The sequence below is a fragment of the Papaver somniferum genome, chromosome 7 (assembly GCF_003573695.1).
Source record: "Papaver somniferum cultivar HN1 chromosome 7, ASM357369v1, whole genome shotgun sequence".
In the NCBI taxonomy this organism is placed as follows: domain Eukaryota; kingdom Viridiplantae; phylum Streptophyta; class Magnoliopsida; order Ranunculales; family Papaveraceae; genus Papaver; species Papaver somniferum.
Genome location: NC_039364.1, coordinates 122169521 through 122191735, shown reverse-complemented (window position 1 = coordinate 122191735; position 22215 = coordinate 122169521). Strand labels below are relative to the sequence as shown.

At 36.3% G+C, this 22215-nt stretch overlaps 1 protein-coding gene across 1 annotated transcript; it reads left to right on the top strand.

Moving 5' to 3' along the window:
- Positions 1-16803: 16803 nt before the first annotated feature.
- LOC113298300 (transcription factor bHLH111-like) lies at positions 16804-20770 on the top strand. Its single transcript, XM_026546999.1, has 7 exons — positions 16804-17239; positions 17748-18528; positions 18653-18781; positions 19544-19615; positions 19719-19784; positions 19927-19965; positions 20061-20770. The coding sequence occupies exons 1-7, from the start codon at positions 16926-16928 to the stop codon at positions 20244-20246; spliced, it is 1587 nt and encodes a 528-aa protein (XP_026402784.1). The 5' UTR covers positions 16804-16925; the 3' UTR covers positions 20247-20770.
- The last annotated feature ends 1445 nt before the right edge of the window (positions 20771-22215 follow it).

Here is a 22215-nt window from a genome sequence, read left to right as displayed (position 1 = left end):
TCTGTTCCACACGAGGTAAGTGAAGAATCTCTTCTAGAGATATATGAGAAGTATTATAAACACACACCACCTAGTTTGGAACAACGACTGAGATTATTGGAATGCTAAAAATCATTTAATGATGATGATGATCAGTCTTGTAGTGACTCTCTGTTCCAGACAGAATTTGAAGATGACCCTGTGGATGATTGTGGTGATGATTTGCATAATTACATAGATGAATCCATCCCACAAGATAATTCACCCAACTTAGAGGATGTTTCTAGACCCCTAGACTTCCAAAAGTTGCCTAATTTAGGATTAGAATTGTGTGCTTCTAGAGTGTTGTTGGATTACTTTGCATCTAAATACGCAGAGGACTTGCCTATTCCTGATACAGTGCATGAGCCGATTGATAATTCCACAGTCTCAATAGAATCCCCATATTTTGTTCTTTACGCACTTCCTTGTGCAGTAAAAACTTGGTTTAGGGGTAAATCTTGGTTTTTGATAGTTTCAGTGTCTCCGCGTTTTCATGACATAAGTGTGAAGCTGTCGTTTGTAAATATTATATTTTGGGTCGATCCCCAAGTTTTCAGGTTATTAGTTTATGGGGATTCTTTTTGTACATTCCAGTAGGTGTATTTTTATTTTATTTTTGTACTTTCGTTTACTTTTTTTGCATCTTATGGATTTCTCATTTTAAGTTTTGCGTTGGATGACTCAATTACATTGAGGACAATGTAATGTTTAAGTGTGGGGGAGTGGTTAACGTTTTATTTTTATTTTTCAGGAATTTTCTTGCATATTATGACCAGCTGTGTAGCGGGTCTACCAATTTTTTTTTTTTCCTTGCATGTTATGACCAGCTGTGTAGCGGGTCTAAAAAAAATTATTATATACATTATGACCAGCTGTGTAGCGGGTCTGAAAAAAATTGATTATTATTGTTAGGGTTATGACCAGTTGTGTAGCGGGTCTTTTCATTTTTTGCATGTTATGGTCAGCTGTGTAGCGGGTCTTAAAAAAAAATTATATATGACCAGCTGTGTAGCGGGTCTGTCTCTCTCTTATTATATGGCCAGCTGTGTAGCGGGTCAATTTTTTTTTTGTTTTGCTCGAGGACTAGCAAAATGTAAGTGTGGGAGAATTTGATGAACACCCAAGTGTGACGCATTTTCACCCATAAATACATTAGCTGGACTCATTTTATCACTAATAAACTTGTTTTAAGTGTTTTCATGGAAATAAGCTCTTATGGAGAAAGTTGCTCGAAAAGTGCGTTTTCCACTCCGGAGGACAAGTGTTAAAGGAACCCCAGAAAAGGCGTTAAAGGAACCCTCATTTTGGATAAGGGCACCCCCAGTCATCCAGATTGTTACAGGCGCCCGTGTTTTGGATCAGGGCACTTCATCTTCAACAATTCAAATTTCACTTTTGGCGGGAAAATGGCAGCAGAATTAGGGTTTCGATTTTGGAGGTGTTTGAGTGAGACTAAATGACTGAAATCAAATAGGTTTGTTCCTAGAGCCTAAACAGAGACGGTAATATGCTCTGATTCAGTTAAGTAGGGATGGATAATCACCGATTGATGAAAACACAAAGAACATAATTTGACGGGAAAATAGTTCTTCATCTGCGATATACTCTGGATTGATTTCGGTTAGATTATGTTGAGATTCTCTCGTTTCTTTTGGTTAAAAATTAGTTTTCAAAGTCAAACAGGACTGCTAATCGCCTTTGGTTCGAAAAAGGATAGATTTTCTCACGATTGGAAGAAAATAGGGAAAGCGAGATAGTCACGGGAATTTCTATGCTATCCCGAGTATAACTGAAGTTGGTTTGGGTTTTAATCGGTCTTCGCTGTGTTGGAAATGTGATGGAAGCATATAGGAGATAAAAAAGGAGATTATGGTTGCTGCAGTTGCGTGACAAACTTAAACAGGGAATAAACATTTGCCTTATTTTGGAGATAAACAGGGAATAAACAGGGAAAGATACGTGAAGTAAGAATATATATTGACTGGGATTCTATAATATTGATGAGGAGAGATTTTATCATTCAAGCGTAAAGAAGTGAATAAAAAAAGGAATTATTCCATATCCTGGCAGTGAAAAATAATACCGAGTTATGGCGAGATTATGGGAGTTATTGTGAAAGATTTGAGACCTGTCGAGTATATAAAGGGAGATGGGATCAAAGAGAAGGGGATGAAGAGTTAGGGGTGAAGTTCTGGTCCGTAGAAGCAGTTGCAGACGAGTTCTGCACTTTCAGGTAAAGAAGAAGATGAAGAACACAAAACAACATATTTAGCCAGTCGCAGAAACCGTTGCCTATACATTCAAATCCAATAACTTTGTAACAATTTCTGTAACATTTATTTCGAGTTCGCAACAGTCTGTTAGTGTGTCTTTGTAACAGTGGGTTCTGTAACAGTTATATTTGTTACAAACACACTGATTTATACTCTTTCCTCTTACAAACACCTATTGAGCAATAAAAAATTCCTTTGAGTGTGTTTTCACCATGTGGAGCTAGAACCCATCACTGGGACAACGGAGGAAGCTGGATTTCATCCTTGGGGTAATTTAATTAATTCCTTATTTACTTTTTGCACCGATTTTAAATGATTTATGATTTCTATTAATCAATTGTTATCTTGTTAGATAGTGTATGCTTAGTCTTAGGTGCTTTAGATACACTATGCTTGTAATTTACAATTGGTGTTTTAATAAATTTACTTTGGCAAAGAATAGAGTCATTGTTTCTTTTGTTTTGAGCTATAAATGTCTAGGATAAATTTATGAATCCCATGAACATGTAAAGCAGTGAAATCCCGAGTCCCGGTCCCACTTCATCCTGTGACTTTATTTTCTATATATATTTTTTCTTGTTTTTAGTATTTTCTTTTATTAAAACTTAAAATCAAACCGAAAAGTCTGAGTGAACGACAACCTTTCTTACCACTATTAAAATTCGATTAGCTCCACCCGCGGGTATCTCAGCTCTACTTCCCTCAGAACTCGGTTAATGTAGTTGATAGGTGACAGATTGTCATTTCCCATATCCTACGCCAGTACGGCTCCTTTTGTTAGGTTGGTAAACGATGTGTACAAGTATAAGGGGACTCCCCTTATTAGCGGTCTGAGCACTTGTGAAATGCAGAACATTACGCTTCTCCTCATGCAAACGCGATGCCTTTTCTTAGCAGAGGCAGGAACGCGAATAACAGCTAGGTGAGTCTAGGTATAAAACGCCTTATGTAGGATATCCTTCCGATGAATGCTTGTAGTTCCTAGACATTTGTTGGTGGCGCCATGGTTGTAATGGCTTCAACCTTGTCTGGATCCACATGGATTCCTTCATCGGTTACCACAAAACCCAGGAACTTTCCGGATGCTACTCCAAATGCGCACTTGAGAGGGTTCATCTTAAGCTTAAGTTGCGACATCGTTTGAAGACTGTCTTTAAGTGTGACACATGGTCTTAAAGATTCTGCGACTTGACTACTATCTACGTACACTTCTACTGTCTGGTGTAGCAAATCATGGACGATTGATGTCATAACAAGCTGGTACGTGGCGCCCGCATTTTTTAAACCAAAAGGCATTACAACGTAGTAGAAATTTCCTTATAGGGTCTAGAAGGCAGTTTTCGTCGCGTCCGAGACCGCCATCTTTATTTGATTATACCGTTGAAAAAGAATACATGAAATATAATATTTTGTTACCCCCTGTTGCGTCCACCGTCATGTCGATGTTGGGAAGTGGGAAGTCGTGTTTAGGACACGCCCAGTTAAGGTCTCGGTAGGCTACGCATCATCTAATATTTTCATTCTTCTTTCTTATGGGAACGATGTTTGCGAGCCAAGTCGGATGTTGGATGGGTTTAATGAATTTAGCTTCCAACAGACGCTCCACCTCTTCCTTGATTGCGAGGGCCGTCGTTCGTTCGAGAGAACTCGCGACTCCTATGTTTGACCAGTCTAAACTCGGGCGAGACGCTGAGGTTATATGCGACGAGGATGTTGTCGAGTCCTGGCATCTCGTCATATTTGAAGGCGAATACGTCTTTATGATCACAGAATAATCCTACCAATGCTTCCCTTTCCTCTCCATTCAAATTCTTGCTGATATTGATAAGGCGTTTGTCACTTTGAGTTCCAATATTTGACTTCTTCCATTTCATCCATAGTGAGGTCTTCTGGTATCCGCTATTCAGATAGGGTTTGTGCTTCTTTTGTCGGCTGGCTCCGTAAGTCGCCGTCATCGAGCACGTTGTAGGGAAACTCGGCTAACTCCTTGTCGATGCTTTCTGAGGGAGACTATGTTTCTTCATAAATTAATTATATGGTGCATTCTTTCTCGTCAGTGTGAGCGCCCTCAACTGATTTCTATAATCGGTATACATATCCTCTGCCTAGTTTTGAAAAACGCTGAAATCTAGATTGTTCTTCTTGTTTCCACTTCTTTTCAGTCGGGCGAACCATCCTGGAGGGATTGAATACAAACTTGGACGTTCTAGGCTTTTATTCTTCTTCCTACTTAGGTAGCGGAATATGCTATACTTATGTATCTCACTTGACTCCTTTGGTGTGTCGTAGAACACCGCGTCTGCCATGTATACTTCCTCTTGGTCGAATGGGTTGCTCGTTGCACGGATCCGGTACTGCCTGCCTCCTATGTTGGTCTTGACGCATTTATGGTACATTGAAGACACGATCTTGTGATTGAGCAACCATCCTCGCCCCAGTAGTACGTGAAATGTGGTATCATCCTCTAAGACGTAGAATGGAGTGAGCGCTATGATGGGTCCAATCCTCATTACCAAATTAACAATCCTGATAGTCGTCTGTATGTGGTCTTCAAATCCCTTCACAATCGCCATTCGCATCCGTATGGATGATCACTGTAATCTCAGGATTTCAAGGGTGTGTGTGGAGATCAAATTCAAAGATGCGCCACCATCAACAAAGGATTTGTTCAGGGGTTTCCTGTTGATGGTAACGGTAAGATACAAAGGCCTGAGATGTTCTCTCGGATAGCAAATGCCTTCATATGTGAAAACGATCGTTCCCTTAGGCATGGGGTCATACGGTTTTCTATATGAGATAGCCGCTATTTCCTTGGACGCTTCCTTGACCTGGTTTTCGCTGAATCCTAGAGAGTCAAAAAATTGCTGAGCCAATATTGTTTGCATGAATTTCTGGCTATACCTTCAGTGTTTTCGAATGCGGGGGATTCCATTTCTGCCTCACACATCTCATCTTCAGTGTCTTCCCACGGATTTCATGCATCTCTGCTTGGATTATGGGTAAGCATCATGACTTGGTTATGAGGCCGTCTATCAGTCCCTTGGTTGTTTATTTCGATTTCGATTTTTCCAGTCGCATGCTTTCGTTCAAATATTTGTCAGAGGGAGTAACATTCGACTGTTGGGTGATATATCATCCGATGGAAATGGCAGTACTTGGTGTTGTTTTAGTCGATTGTGGTGGGATCTACTGTTGCTGCTGGTAATGTAACTTTCTTGTTCGTTAACCATTGTTCGAGTAGCCCTATGATTTTTTCCCGGGTGCAAGGTAAAGGGGGTGGTTTGACGAAATCTCGTTTCTGCTCTCTGACGCCTTCTCGGTTGTAAGATTGAGGCGCTGGTGTATTCCACCCATCTTTACTGTTATTTGCGCGGGTGTTTCGAGGGGCCACTGATACCGTGTTAACTGAATGTCGCCAAGTGTAATCCGTGTTAGACTCGTCTACATAATCAGCGGTCATCACTGCCTCCTCCTCTAGTTTGATGAAGGTATGGAACCGGATATTAACTCGATTCCTCCTAAAGGCGGGTGTCATTCCGCGTATGCAAATTTCTACCACCACGTCCTCCTTGATGTTCTTGATGGTTGCATCTACTCAAGTCTATTGATGTAACTTTCCTTTTGGATGAGAAAATGATGGACATGGATACCACGAGTTTATACTTCCGGGATTCAGGTTGTCATATACCAGGTAAATGTTGTATCTGTGAGTGACTTGGGGAATTTTCTTAAACATAGTTTTCCGTCAGCTGCCCGAACATTCATGGTTGACAGGAATTTACTGAAGTGTTCGCGTGCATTCTCTTGCCCATTGTATACTTTGAACTTAGGTGAGGTGTAATCCTCGGTGTATTGGTACTCCGCGGCTTTAGAGGAATATGGACTATTCATGAAATCATAATTGTCTTGTTTCACCACTCGATAGTTTGTCTCCAGGTACTTTGCTATCGCCTCCTGTGACATAGCCGTAGGCGTTTCTATTTCCTCTCTAGTATCTTTTACCGCTTCTTTAGTAGCGCTCTGCTCCGCTTCAACCTCTTTCATTAATTCCTTAATTCATGTTCTCCTGGCATGATCCTCCAAATCTCTCTGCATATCTTGTAAAGTTAGCCGCAGGTGGCGTATCTCCAGGTGCTTGTTGTTTGTCTTTTTCTTTCGAAATCTCCGCTCTTCTTCCTTGTATGATCGTACTATTTACTATTCCTCCACACATGCTAGTGCCTACTGGGTGTGTCATGGTGGACGAGAGACGAGCCTCCGGGTATGGTCGCCAAATGTTGAGAGGTAAAGATGATGTAGATCCTACACGTCCTGGTCACAACAATGACTACACCTTTTCCTAGAATAGTATGAGAGAGAGCTTGCTTTCGATTGTAATATATTCCTCATTTTATAGGCTTTTCTCAAAATATCTTCTTCTCATGGCATCATGCCATGTGTCATTGGAAAATTCTTATTTACCATTGTTCCCACTCCCCTTAATATAACCCCTAGTTTCTCATTAATCCCTTCCTTATACTTGCTATTCCACGGACATACTCTATTGGACTTGATATTTAATGCCCAAGTCTTCATTTTTCTAATAGGCTTACTCCCTCTTCAGCTACAGTCGCTCTCCTTACGTCTCTTGAACCTCGCAATGCTCTACGCACTTGCTTCCCTTAGCTGGTGTCCTTTTACAGTCTAAGAGTTGCTTCAGCCAAAGTAAAGACTTTTGATACCAATTTGCCTCTAACATATATGCTTATTTGATTTCTGTTTAAATAAAAGATCAAGGTGTGGAAATCTATTTGCAATAGAAAAATCTAGCAAACCCGACAAATCCGGAACTTACGACTCCCGAGGAGCATCCTAGATTATTAACCACCTCTTAAGAACAATCTTCGAGAGATCAACTAAGTTTCAGATATCTATCTTGAGAATCACAAAGTCTGATACGAAGAGAACTTTGCGATTACGATCTATCTTGCCTGAAAGAGATTACAAACCTCGATAACATAAAAGCAAGATCAGGATTTACGAACTATCGGACCCGGCTTCACGAATCCCCAAAGTGAACTCTTTTAGTCGTAGACCTAATTATGTTTCTCAAAGGAAACCTAGGTTAATAAAGGACGACTCTAGAATCAACTAGGACATAAAGTGTTAGAGATTGATTTCCCTAGTTGAAAGAGCATATCTATTTATATTTTACAAAAACTTGGGGTTGCTTAGAATTCAAGCTAAGATAACTTGAGAATCAAGCAAACACTTTAGGTCTTCAAAATACAATAGAAGAGTATACACATAGGTTCGGTTACAGAACCGTGTATAATGATTGTTCGGCTTTGCAAGTTAGCCAAAGAACTAAAAGCTATGATGTTCATTTAAACGCCTAAGAAATTTAATAATGATACACACACACATAAGTGTTTAAGTGATCAATGAAGTCTTATAAGTGTTTAAGAGAGTTTCAGGAATGCTAAACATATTAAAATAATAAGTCTTTAAGCATCTACCAAACATTGTCGGGACAATTGGTACAACGGTTCCTGAACCGCAGGGCTTGTTCACGAGTCAGGGTGCTACCGTTCGTGAACCGGGTTGCCAACCCTACTAGACTACCGAACTAAGTTGACCATAGTTCGTGAACTGGGTTTGCCAAATGCTAGCCTATTTATCCAACTTAAAATTCAGTTCACCACGGTTCGCCAACCGAGTTCGTGAACTGCACCCAAATGAACTTGCGAAACTGATTCACCAACCTTCCTGTATTTTTGTAACTCAGATATTTGTGGGTTGCGAAGTGGTTCGCCAAATTATCCTGAGTAGATATATCATTAAGTTCATATTTCTTTCTTATGATGTTTGAAACATTCCCACGTGATACAATCATTTGCATGACCGTTGAACATCTTATTTTCTAAATCATATTTCAAGATTTTTCACAAGACATAAGTCATACGACATAGTCCCAATAGATAAAATGATGGTATAATTAGTAAAATAGAATGGTTTAACCTTCATATACCTGATACAGAAGTTCTCCAAATGTTTTCGTCGATCATTAATCTTCAAGGGAGATCTCTGGTACCCAACTACAATTTTAACCTAATCTGAAACTTGACTTAGTATACTAGAAATCGAGATATAATTTTGATCACCTAACAATGAAAACAAGTTTAAGATAGAAAAACTTGTGGGTTCAACCGAGCAATGCTCTAAAAATACCCCCCTTTGTCAATTTTAGTGATAAAACTATTCAATACATATGGATAAAATAAATAAACTTGTCATCTTCTTTGGTTCTTCAACATACATCTTGAATTCTTCGTATTTCGGGTTCTTCTAATGTTTTGCATGTGTTTGTTCAGCACTTTTTTGTGAAGATCCGTAGCGATAACAACTTATGAGAATACTCATAAAGATCTTTTATAGAATGAGGTAAACACACTCTACTCATAGTCGTTAGACAGAAACATAGTATTTTTACCTTCCTCAAAATTCAATTTCACCACAATTTTGAAGCAATGCTACAGTGATATGTTCACCCCCTTAGTCAATACATACTATTTTTGCACAATAGGTAAAACCTATTGATAATAATCCACTCCCCCTTACATGATGCTCCATAAAGTCATATGTAATGTAGTAAGATACTACTTAATAATTCTCCAAATTTTTGTCAATAAAATTGGAAAAGGTGAAAAATCTGGATAATCATGAATTAATCAAAAAAGTTTCAAGACTTTATAAAGATATTCAGACCCGGCTTCACGAATCTCCAAAGTGAAGTCTTTTAGTCTTAGACCTAATTATGTTTCTCAGAGGAAACCTAGGTCAATAGAGGACGATTTTAAAATCAACTAGGACAAAAAGTATCAGGGATTGATTTCCCTAGTTGAAAGATCATCTTTATTTATAGTTTTCAAAGACCATGGGTTACTTAGAATTCAAGATAGGATAATTGGAGAATCAAGCAAACACTTTAGGTCTTCAAAATACAATAGAAGAGTGAAAAAGCGGGGGTATAAAAACCACACCAAATAATTCGTTCAGCAATGTATGGACTAACTCCAATATAATTTTGAGAGCATCAACTTAAAAGCAAGCTCAATCAAGAGATATATCAAAGAGCTTAATCTCTATTTCACAATACAATCTGCAGTCGAACAGATACAAATATGTGATCCTAATTGATACGAGAAATAACTTGGACGGTACCAAAAACCAATGCTCAAGTTCCAATCAATTCGTATCCAACAATCAAGGTCGGACTGACCACTTGACTGAACTACGCACAACCTGTGATATTTCAACTATATAAAAAATATAATACGGAAAAGAGATAAGACAGATACCAGAAATTTTGTTAACGAGAAAACCGCAAATGCAGAAAAACCCCGGGACCTAGTCCAGATTGAATACCACACTGTATTAAGTCGCTACAGACACTAGCCTACTAAAAGTTAACTTCGGACTGGAATGTAGTTGAGCCCTAACCAAATCTCACACTGATTAAGGTACAATCGCATTCCTTACGCCTTTTGAACCACGCCTGATTCTGCGCACTTGATTCTCTTAGATGATCTCACCCACAACTAAGAGTTGCTACGAACCAAAGTCGAAGAATTATAAACAAACCTGTCTCACACAGATATGTCTATTATGATAGATAATTCTGTCTCCCACATAAGTACCTATGAAGTTTTCTTCCGCCTTTTAATAAATCAAGGTGAACAGGAAACAATTGATAATCCGATCTTATACTCCCGAAGAGCAGCCTAGATCAACCACTTCATAATAACTTAACTATATGGTAGTAGAAGAAGTTATTGCGGAATCACAAAGTCTGAGACGAAGAACTTTGTGACTACCTTTTATATCTTACCTATCGGAGATAAATCTCGAGCAAATCTTAGGTTAAACCTAGGTTAAAGGAGAATTGACTCTAGTTTGCAACTAGGACACAGGAAAGTGTTGGGATTAGGTTTTCCAGTTGCTAGAGTTCTCCCTTATATAGTCTTTCAAATCAGGGTTTTATTATAGTCAAAGTTAAGATAGCTTAGTAACAAAGCATTCAATATTCACCGTTAGATGAACTCCTGATTTAAGATTCAACCTAAGTCTGCTTTAAAATAAAGCAATCAATCTCCATTGTTAGATGGTCTTAACTTGTTACACACAAATGAAATATTCCTTCATTTAGATATAGGTAACCGTACATAAACGTGTATATTGAGTTGGCTCAATAACAATTAACCGAAGTTAGCCATACAAACACTTTTGTCTTAACCACATTCATCTAACACTTCTAGATCAAATATGATGATTAATCAATCATGAAAGATAATCAATGAATCTAATTGTGTTTCAAATAGAGTTGTTCAATTGTTCACTATCTCATAGAAATATATATGAACAAATTGAAACAAAATTGGATTGATTCGTAATTGTACAATGTACTTATACAAGAATCAATTCATGAACATTAAGCCGCGGTTTGCAAAGATTGCATTCCTTAATTCATAAATGTTTAGTTCATGAGTATGAGAATCGTACTTAACCGATTTAGAACTTAAACCACTGTGTTCGCAAACCAGGTACGCGAACAACATCTCCGGATCTTGGCCTGTCCAGCCGTTCGCAAACCAGGTACGCGAACAACAGTCCCGGACCCAACTCAGGTAGAACCGTTCACATACTAGGTTCGCATACTAGGTACGCAAATAAGGTTCTCGGACCTGAATCATAACAATACAATTCGCATACTAGGTACGCATATCGTGTTGTATCCAGAAATGATTAATTATTCTAAACTCCCATTTCAATCTTGAAACATCCTTAGAAGACGACAATAGATGTCTCACACAAACTATTAGCTTCAAATAATTTTCAAGTGACCGAATGATCAATACAAAACTTTCCAAGTCGACATCAAATGATTGTCTCACACAAATCATGTAAGATGTTTCAAGGCAATTTCCACATGATCATCTTTTGACTTTATATTTAGTTTCCAACAAATAAATTGTTTCTAACCAAAGTCGTCAAGAATAATGATGAACATAGTTAAACCAAAAAGCTTCCGATATATATGTCGAGAAATAGATAAGCGAGATAAACCCAGCTCGAAATATCAAATATGTATAATGTAAAAGTTTATATAGCTATTACGACTTAGTCTCATTAGAAGATAGAATATAATAGACTTCTGAGTGATAGATAAGTTTTAGTCTCCACATACCGTTTGTTTATGAAGTTCCCATAAGCTCTCCTCAGTATATCTTCGCCTTCAATCAATGAACGCCTTGAAGTCTAAATCTCAACTACACATTCTATCCTAATCCGAGACATAGCTATAAGTAGACTAGAAATCAAGACTGTAGTTTTGATCAACTAAACTTGACAAACAAGCTTGAGATAGCAACGCTTGCGATTCGACCGAGCAGTGCTCTAACAAAGAGTATACACATAGGTTTAGTTACAGAACCGTGTATAATGACTATTCGGTTTGGCAAGTTAGCCAAAGAACTAAAAGCTATTTGATGTTCATTTAAACACCTAAGAAATTTAATCATGATACACACACATAAGTTTTTAAGTAATCAATGAAGTCTTAAAAGTGTTTAAGATAGTTCTGGGAATGCTAAACATATTAAAATAGTAACACAGTTCGTGAACTGGGTTTGCCAACTGCTAGCCTATTTATCCAACTTAAAATTCAGTCATCACATTTCACCAACCGGGTTCTTGAACTGTACCCAACTGAACTTGCGGTTTGCGAACTGGTTCGCCAACCTTTCTGTATTTATATAACTCAGATATCCATGGTTTGTGGATTGGTTCGCCAACCTAACCTGAGTTGAAATATTAGTAAGTTAATATTTCTCTCTTATGATGTTTGGAGCATTCCCAAGTGATACAATCATTTGCATGGAAATTTTCAATTGATCCACAAATCAATTCGTAAAACTAATATTGTTAAGGATCGTTCATTATCTTATTTGCTAAATCATATTTCAATTTTTTCACAAGACTAGCTTGACTCGAAACTTCTTCTTTGTAATTATTCTAGTAGAAGTCAGACGACATAGTCTCAATATATTGAATGATGGTATAATGAGTAAAATAGAATGGTTCAGTCTTCACATACCTGATACAGAAGTTCTCCAGATGTCTTCGTCGATCTTCAGTCTTAAAGGGATATCTGATACTCAACTATTATTCTAACATAATCCGAGATTTTACTTAGTAGACTAGAAATCGAGATATAATTTTGACCAGCTAACATTGACAACAAGCTTGAGATAACAAAACTTGTAGGTTTAACTGAGAGATGTTCTAACAAAGTTTGCACCAAATCAACTAGAGGATCCCTTACGATTTCATTATGGTCTCCTAGTTACTTACATTCTACCCAGAAGTGATATTACCAAAAGTATCCAAATCAGAATTCCATAAAACTACTTCCTATTTACCCAACTCAGTGATGTCCTCTGTAGTGATATCATTAAAAGTATCCAAATTACAATTCCATAATTCTACTTCTTGTTTAACCAACTCAGTGAATTCCTCTGCAGCTTTTGCACCTTCTCCCAAAGACCCGACTATTCCGTTCTCTCCATAGTACCCACATTACAACAAAGTGTATAATATTCCACACTTCCTTTCCTTTCCATTCAACATATTTGTTTCCCATGCATTGAAAAACTGAACAATATTCTTGGGGAAAGGCCAGGCTATCCAAAAAGCCTTTATAAAGAAGTCCCATATAATGAAAGAGAAAGTGGAGAAGAATATGTTCAGTATCTTCTAGCATTATTGCACAACACACAACCCTCAGACTCCAGATTTATCCCTCTACCTCGCAACACAGTTCTAGTTGAAGAGAATTGTGGAACATACTCCAAATCATCAAACTTACCTTCTTCTCTACAAATGTGTTTGAATGTCATAGTTTTCTGAATACGATGTAAGAGCTTCACAGAATTTATTCGTATTAAAATCACTCATAATTTGCAACTCGACAGTCTCCTCCACCAAAACTGGTATATTGCCCAAATCTTTTCTTATCAGATCAGATGTTTTGTTTGTGTTGCCACCTAGGATACACAACAACCATTGGAGAAGCTCTAACCTATTTTTTTCCAGGTTAATAAGGTTATAAGTTGATAAAAAAAATACAACATCTGGAAACAATTTCTTATACCATTAATTGTGCAAAACTGTTTCTCGTAAACAATTTCACATACCATTAATTTGATTTACAACAAACCCTCCAAACACATCACTTTCACAACTCCAGAGAATAATAGATTGTTTTACGATCAAACAAAGTTCTACAACCACCATGCTTCTTCCACCAAAAACTCGATTATTTCTTTCCTTATATATATAAGCATAAATAAGCATCTCCCGCATCTCCTTATTTTGATCGTGCAGCTTAATCCCATTCCAAGTCTCAAACAATGTCCACCACTCAAGTTGGTATGATACATGAAACATGACAATTCTTACGGAAGTAATCCCACACCATTTTTGTAGTCTCTCACCGTAAGAATAAATGACTAACTGCCTCATTCTCTTTCTTGCAAATACTACATAAACTATTTTAAATATTTTAATTACTCCGTGTTTTAACATGCTCAAATTTGACAATGGATCATGAAAATTGTATCCTTAACTATTATTATTTACTTTTTTTGATGTAAAACTAACGTTAACTATTTGAACGGGGAAATTAAGATTGTTTGCTCGATTATATGTTTTGCGTTCTTCACAATAGGAGCCAGGTGTGAGTGGCTAATGTATAAATCAATAAACATCGTAATGAATTGGAAAAAACTTCTCATGAGGGTAAATAATTGAATTTCAAAATATCATCTGATTGATTCATGAGTTGTTTTGAAAAATATTTAAAAATTGTCGCCCTAAAAGGAAAAGGGGCTATGACCAACCCTAACACTCATACTGATCTTACTTTGCAAGTCTTTCTCCTTAACCTAATTAAAGCGTAAAATTCACTGTTCAATATCTAATTAACAATGCCAAGACCATCGCAAAATATGTTAAGCTCACAATTGTTTATACAGATACATTAAATAAAGATAACTTAATGGTCAATCGAAATTTGTAAAATATTAATATTACTTAGACAAATTGATAAAGTTATAGATAATAAAAGTTCTTCTAAAAAGGATTAGGCTTTTCCCGTCAAAGCCGAATAGAATTAAAATAGTGTTAGGAAACAGAATAAAAAGTGAAATGAAGTGGGAGTGGACGTGAATTGTGACATTTCCAAGTCTGACGTAGAGAACCACCTTCTGCAAATACCCACCTATCAGACCATACCATAGCTTAATTGGCTAAGATAGCCTAACTTTCGGAAAAGATAATCACAAAAATTACAGTTAATTAAAGATTAATGGATTGTCAAACAAATTTCGTCATGGAAGCCTTCTTTATCCGTGAAATGAGCTGAAAATCGACTTTACTCTGCGGAAGAGGAGGTGCATGTCACAAAAGTTTTACACTGCAACGGCATTAGCAGCGATAATTTTATGTTGGGATTGGGAACAAAGGCTTTTAGAGAGCCAAAGCTGTTCATTTGACCATAAACAGCAGCTCGATAACCTTTTGCAACCATGCTTATAAGGGTGCTAGAACGCTACACCTATTACTTCCGACAAAATGATCAACATCCGTGGAGACAAGAAAGGCCTTTAACATAGTGAATGATCATATACAATAAACTCATACTGCATCAAATGAGAATTCAGCTTTCTTAATTATGTTCTATGTTCTCCGTCAGCAAGATGATTTTGAAAAGATCATAGCTGCAGAATAAAGAGATTCATATGTATATAAGAGTTCTTAGCGTATATAAAGCACCTGTTAATTTGTAGGATTTATATTTGAAGGAGGCCAAGGATTTGCTAAAGATTAAAGATGAAAAGATCAATTGTGTTCTGGTGTGGTACTCATGACGAGCTCAAAATTGTTAAACTACTACTTGAGAGAGTATGAAGAGACCGAATTCCATGAGAGACAACGAATGTTGTGGATGTTACAACTATGGTTGTTGCTAGCTCTGCAACAGCTATTTGCCTCATTTTTTCCTACAGCCATTGGAAAGTTTGCAACAGTTTTAAGTCTGTTATCGTGCAAAAATAAACTTTTAGGGAGAGAACCGAGTTGCTTTTTGTTTCATCTTTTTTTTCTTTTCTTGGTTACTCTCTTCTATCTCTAAGATTACTTGTGCATTCAGTACTTGTTATTTCGCCAATACATCTTCTGTTTTGGGTCGATAACAAGTTTCTTGGACTGTGTGCCAAGATCGGCGAGTAGGGATTAAAGAATTCCAAAATGCTCTGAAACGACATTTCAAAGTTCCACGAGTTTGAAGGTATTCAAACTCCCTTCGAGAGTTGATTCCCCATCTTCACTAGCTATGTCTCAAAATTACCTCACAATAACACTGATAGGATGAACTCGATGTTGATGGTATATGCTGAACTTTTGTAGCATAAACGTGGCCAAAACCTTTGGACATAACCCACCCATCCGTAGTTACAAGAGAATGAAAATAAAAACACCAAAACGGTTTGTGAGTTGATCACAAGTCTTCTTAAGTTCTTAGGGACCCATGCGCAAAATAAGTACTGCAGGTATAGACGGGAGTACTAATCCTGAACATTAAACAGAAACAATATTTTAGGTGATGCATAGTCTGCCCAATCTAAGGCGCTAGGAAGCTTGGATGTCCTGTCCGAGCAACTGGTGCTAGGGATGATAGTCAATTGGAGTCGAACAAAGATTACCTGAAAATATCTGCTTTGGGTCAATGTGAAGCACAAACATCAAAAGAAACAAACTAATTCAGTACCACTAAATTAGTAGTCATTTAATTGGGAAGCAAGTTGCAACCTAAGTACTCCAATGAACCAGCTGGGTAGTCAACCCCTGCATTATCAAAAGCTATCTTTTCTTGCAAAGGCTAGCTAGTGGTCGTCTAGTGCATTAAAACCCACAAAAGAAACTATTATCTGTGCGCGTTGTTAGAACGGAACATGATCTGGCTAAGGGGAAACTGAATGGCCGGAGTACCTGTTTTTCTCGTTCAATGCTAAAGGTTAATTATATAATTCTTAAACATACTAGCCCTTATCTCATACCTAATGAGCTATTGTGGGATGACATAGATGAAAAACAGTAATCACCAACCCAGTATTTCTTTAGTTTAGTCCTTGTTAAAAGATTTCCTAACCCTAAATATCATTCCTCAACACCATTCATGCTAGCTCCTTTCTCCAATTCAATTATTGCCCACCACCTTAGTGGAATACGCATGTTGCATATTCTATTGTCTCCTCCCACAATAACTAAAAACCCCATCTCTCTTTATACATGATATGACTCAGCTTCACTATGTTGGCGATGGCATGCTTATAAGTTTATTCGTACGTAGGGACGGACATATAATGGTTGTGTGGACCTATGTTGAATAAGCACGTAAATAAAACCAGTATCTCCCTATATATGTTGCAGATACAACCATTTCCAACCGATAACTCCTTAAGTAGCTAGACTTTCAGCACTCGAAACAAACTAATACATCCCCTTTAAAGCGTCTCTCACTCTCTAACAAAGATGGCACAAGAAGGTTCTGAAGGTTCAGTTGCGAATTCATCCTCAACATCAAACTTTTGGGACCTCCAAACAAATTCTCTCTCAAATTCATGGACTAATGTAATACCAACATGGCACCCACCTAATAATAATCGAAACTCAAACTCTTCATGTGAAGAAGAAATTTCCATTTCAAATTCTTTTACCAACACATCTAATCACTCCGGCTTAAGCGACGATAATTCTTCTCATCATCAACTTGTCAGACCCCCGTCTTCCAATGAACTTACGGGTGAACCAACGTCTGAGAATCATCTATGGAGCCATGTTTTATTGTAAGTTCATTTGTTACCTTTTTTTTTTTGATATACAGTAAGTACATCATTATTACATCATCATATATATTCTACTTCTTAGAGTCTAGGAATAATGGCAACTATTCATATTATGATGTGCATGCCTCAACTTCTCCTGTGGAGAGAGGAAGATAATCTATGGCACCGAAGGATGGTTCTTAATGAACTTCTTATTTTGAAACGCAGTTCTTTTAATTAATTAATCAAAACATGGTATGAACAATCATTTTTTATTCCAGTATAATAGTTTCATATTATTAATCATGCAATTTTATAAAGTTTAGATAGCAAAACTGAGATTCAATTAAGAGTAGGTTACTCTAAATGGGATTGTTGGTACATAAGAAGATATAGTTTCACTGAAAATTCTTTAGGTTTATCAGACCTTTACAGATGAGTATTATACATTTAATTATAGTACTAGCGACATTAGTATACTACTGGCTATTCTTTTGATTTTATTTTTGCTTTTGTTTCGCTTATATAGAGGTGCTGGAAACAATGGAAATTTGCATAGCAATCAAGATGTTGGAGAAAATTTTGTTGATGCACTATCATCGTCGAAAAACTTAACAACTCAAATGTTTGAACCGGCTTGTGATTACCTGAAAAAAATGGATAATAGTTGGGAATTAATTCCAAACTCAGCAACTTTTAACAATTTACAAAAGCATTTAAATAGTTTTAATGGAAGCTTAATGGAACACGAACGATTAAGTAACTTATCAAATTTGGTCAGTAATTGGTCCATTGCACTTCCTTTTCCTGAAGCTAATCGGAGGATTAGTACCCCATCAACAACATGTCACGATGAGATTCTTATAAATTCAAATCATCACCCTCAAGAATACTCAGAGTCTCACGATTTTTCTAATCACTCTATGAAGCGAGATATATCAAATGCGTCATCATCATGTGAAGTTACTGGAGGAATAAGGGGCTCAGCTGGGATTTTTCCATGTTATGGACAAGACGCGGATCAAACTTCATTTCATGGATCATTTAAAACAAATAGTTTGCTTCAACACCAAATGGATAATACTCCAGTCTTAACTAGAGAGAATGTAAATAATAACAACAAATGTTATTATGGATCATCGAGACTCGAAGAACCATGGTCCAATAGTACGAAGAATTTATCGGATATTATTTCATTTAATAGTTTCTTAAACAAGCCACTGATGGATATTCAGCCTTCCAAACATTGTTCCTCAAAAGCCTCAAATTCATCAGAAGCGAAGAAGCATGCACACGAAAATACTTCTTCGGTAAGCTTCCAGTAACTGCATGCGACTATTTAGCTCGGCTTTTGTCTGTGACATTTATCTTTTCTAAGTATCTTTTTTTACGTAATAAAACAGTATAACTGATATGCTCATGTAAACATGAAAGGCTAAAGGAAGTGGGAGAGGAGGTGGAAATTCAAGTGGTGAAGGAAAGAAGAAAAGATCTGAAGACCATTCAGCAACGGTATTTAAAAAGCCTAAGCAGGATAATTCTGCAGTTTCATCATCTCTCAAGGTATATATAGTGGTGGTAAACTTTGATATGTTTTTTATTTGAAATCCTTTCCAACGGCCTTTACGAAAACAAGAAAACACAACATCCTCTCTTAGGCTAGTACAATAAAACTTTTTTAATATAATAGAATTTTAAATATTTTAATATTTTAACGATAATATAATATTTTTCTTAAAATAATAAAAAAAATTTGATCCCAACTCGATCTCTTAGTATCAAAATAATAAACTCGATAGTATTATAATATAATATATTCTAAAATTTTCCCTTAAATATTAATAGGTCCCAAACATTATATAAAATAATAATTCTATTAGAAAATTACAGACAATTTTCATAAATGTCAAATTTGTATGTAAATTATATATTAAAATACTATTTATATCAAGTTAGGGTTTTCGAATACATCGGATGTAGCATAAAAATAAGAACTACAATTTTATCAAATTAGTCAATGGTCACACATCCTAAATACTTTATGTCAAACCGCAATGGTTCAAATTCAAAAAAGTAAGAACTATATATTCTTTAAGTTAATATATTTCAATAAGAAAAATATATTATTAACATATTTATTGGTTCAAAAAGGAAAATATATTATTGACATATTTTATAAAATAATTAAATTATTGATTATATAATATCTCTTTAAAGTAATAGGATTAGAGTGGTGCCAAGCCTATTATTTTATAGATGTTTTACTTTATTGAAAACTAGATAGCTAGATATGATCGATCTGAATGCTAGTAACAATTAACACAGGTACAAGCTCCAAAAGTCAAGCTCGGAGATAGGATTACTGCACTTCAACAAATTGTATCTCCATTCGGAAAGGTAGAGTAAATTAGAAGAGCGAAATTTAAAACATGAGAATAGTACCACAAATACGTGAATGCCGAGCTATTATTTTGACTCCATATTGTATGCAAAATTGCAGACGGATACTGCATCTGTGCTGCAAGAAGCGATTGGCTACATTAAGTTTTTGCAAGAACAAGTTCAGGTAAAGAAACAATGGATGATTTTTGATTTTCCTAACTCATTTCATCGAAACTATGTGTACAAATTGCGGTGCTATATATAATCCTTCATAAAAACCATCATCACTATCTAAATAATAACACATCTGTTGAATTCTTTTGTAGCTACTTAGCAACCCATACGTGAAACCAAACTCGAACAAGGTAAAATATACTGCAACAGCCTACCCTTATTGAATGTTTGTTATTTTATAACTTTAAGTGGAATTATAAATTAACAATCTCTAATGCACTCGTAGGATCCATGGGGATTGTTAGAGAGGAAAGATCATGCTAATAATAGTAAAGGTAGTGTTGAAGTAAAACTTGATCTGAAGAGTAGAGGACTTTGTTTGGTACCAATATCTTGTACTCCCCAAGTTTACAGAGAAAACAGTGGCTCGGACTATTGGACACCTACATATAGAGGAAGTTTGTATAGATGATGATCCTCTAGTATGAACGAACCCCACAAGTATCTCTCTTTGTCTTACATGATCTCCACTCTCATCTCTAGCTCCCTGTATATTATATATATGTATTAGGCATCACCCCAACCGAAAGCCCCTTCGGTGCAGAGGAAATTTGAGTTTTGTCCAGAAGAAACCCACTTATCTAAAAAATCGTTCAAAAGAAACCCGTAAACAACATGCAGTCTTCGTCAAAATCAAAACTGATATTACATGGACAGACATATAATGGTTCAGAATGATGTGAATATTTTGGCACAAGCGGAAGCAGGGATGACATTGCCCCGAAGGTAAACTTTGAAGCAAAATAGATGGGGAAGCAAAATATGTTGTTGTCTGTTTCTATTTCACAGGGGTAACTCAAAAGTTTTTATTTTGCGGGTGTGATGTGTATAAAACTATCAGCAGGGACTGCAGAATGGAAATAATATTAATGTAAGGGCTTTCTAAAATTTTGTTGTATTATATAATACTACTCTACAACACCTTTTTCCAGAAAATATTTTGCTCGCACATTTTTGATGATCAAGCACCATCATGTCAGAAATACTTAATTAATGAAAAATTTGTCCAAATTAACAAAGTTATTAAATGTCGTTCATGTTTCTTAGTGGTTAGTTCTGATGCCGCTAGAAGAAAAAAATTACTCGAGCAATGTACGACTAACTTTTTTTCTCGTTTTCTTTATACACGTACGGATACGGAAAGATCAATGAGAAGGTACACAATATCCTGTCCTCGTCTGGGCGGAAATTAAATATCCGATTTTTTTTTCTCACGCTTAATTCTTACACTCCCCTCACACTTGATCATAAGCTTCCATATTTGTATAAAAACTATATTTTATGAGTCGTTGGATCTCAACAACTAGTTTTAGAATTACATCAACCATTTCTTTAGATAATCCAATCTTTTTTTATAATACTAGCCGTTATGTTTTTTTATCCAAAATAACCCATTAACTTAATTCAAACTTTTTTTGTTATGTTCAATCGAAAAGTGGAAGGTTATGATCATAACCTTCCATATTTGAACCCTGAACCATCACAGAGGAAAATCACGTAATGGTTGTTAAAGCGGCATTTTCGCCTTCCATGAAAGATTTAATGAATGATATTTCGTATTTTGGAAGAGAATCAAAGAATTCTTAGTCTATTTAGACGAGAATCCTAGTTATCATAAGTGGAAAGACTACAAAGCTGATATATTCGACCATATTTGCTAAGGAGGAACAAGTACCTTAAAGTACTGATCAGTGCATAAACTCAAGAGATTTTGTGAAAAAAGTTGTCTTAGAAATGTTTATGAGACTTGTTTCAAAGCTAAGCATGTTTGTAAAACAATACGTCAGCTTTTTCTTAATTCAGAACTGGGTAGGTATGTACATATGGGAAGTCTGCGAACATGCTCCAAGGATACACGTACTGGGTATGCATACCTTAGCAGTTAGTTTTGTATGCGCACCTGTTGATGGTGGTTTTTTGACGAAGGCTAAAATTATAAAATTATAGTTTTGTATATTGCTGACCTAGCTTCAGACAAATATATGAAATTCATATTTATGGTTAGACATGAAAGCTCATGTTACTAGGATCTCTGATCATGTTGCCTCTCCAAAGCTTGAATAAGTAATTATTAGAGTCTCTCAACGGAGCTTTCAATATTCTACGTATTTCATTATTCATACTGAGCAATTCAGTATATAATGTGCAATTGTGGTATTCACTTTTCATCATTTACTGAGCAATTTCAGTGTATACCGTACAATTGTAGTATCCACTTCTGAATAGAATCAAGAATAAATATAACGCTCTTACACATATTTCCTTCTAGTATAGAGCCATTAATTAATTAATTCTAGTGCAATATTCATCAATTGAATTCCTATAATTATTCGATTTGCACACAATATTTTATTACTTCACTCATGGCTTTTCCCTGATGA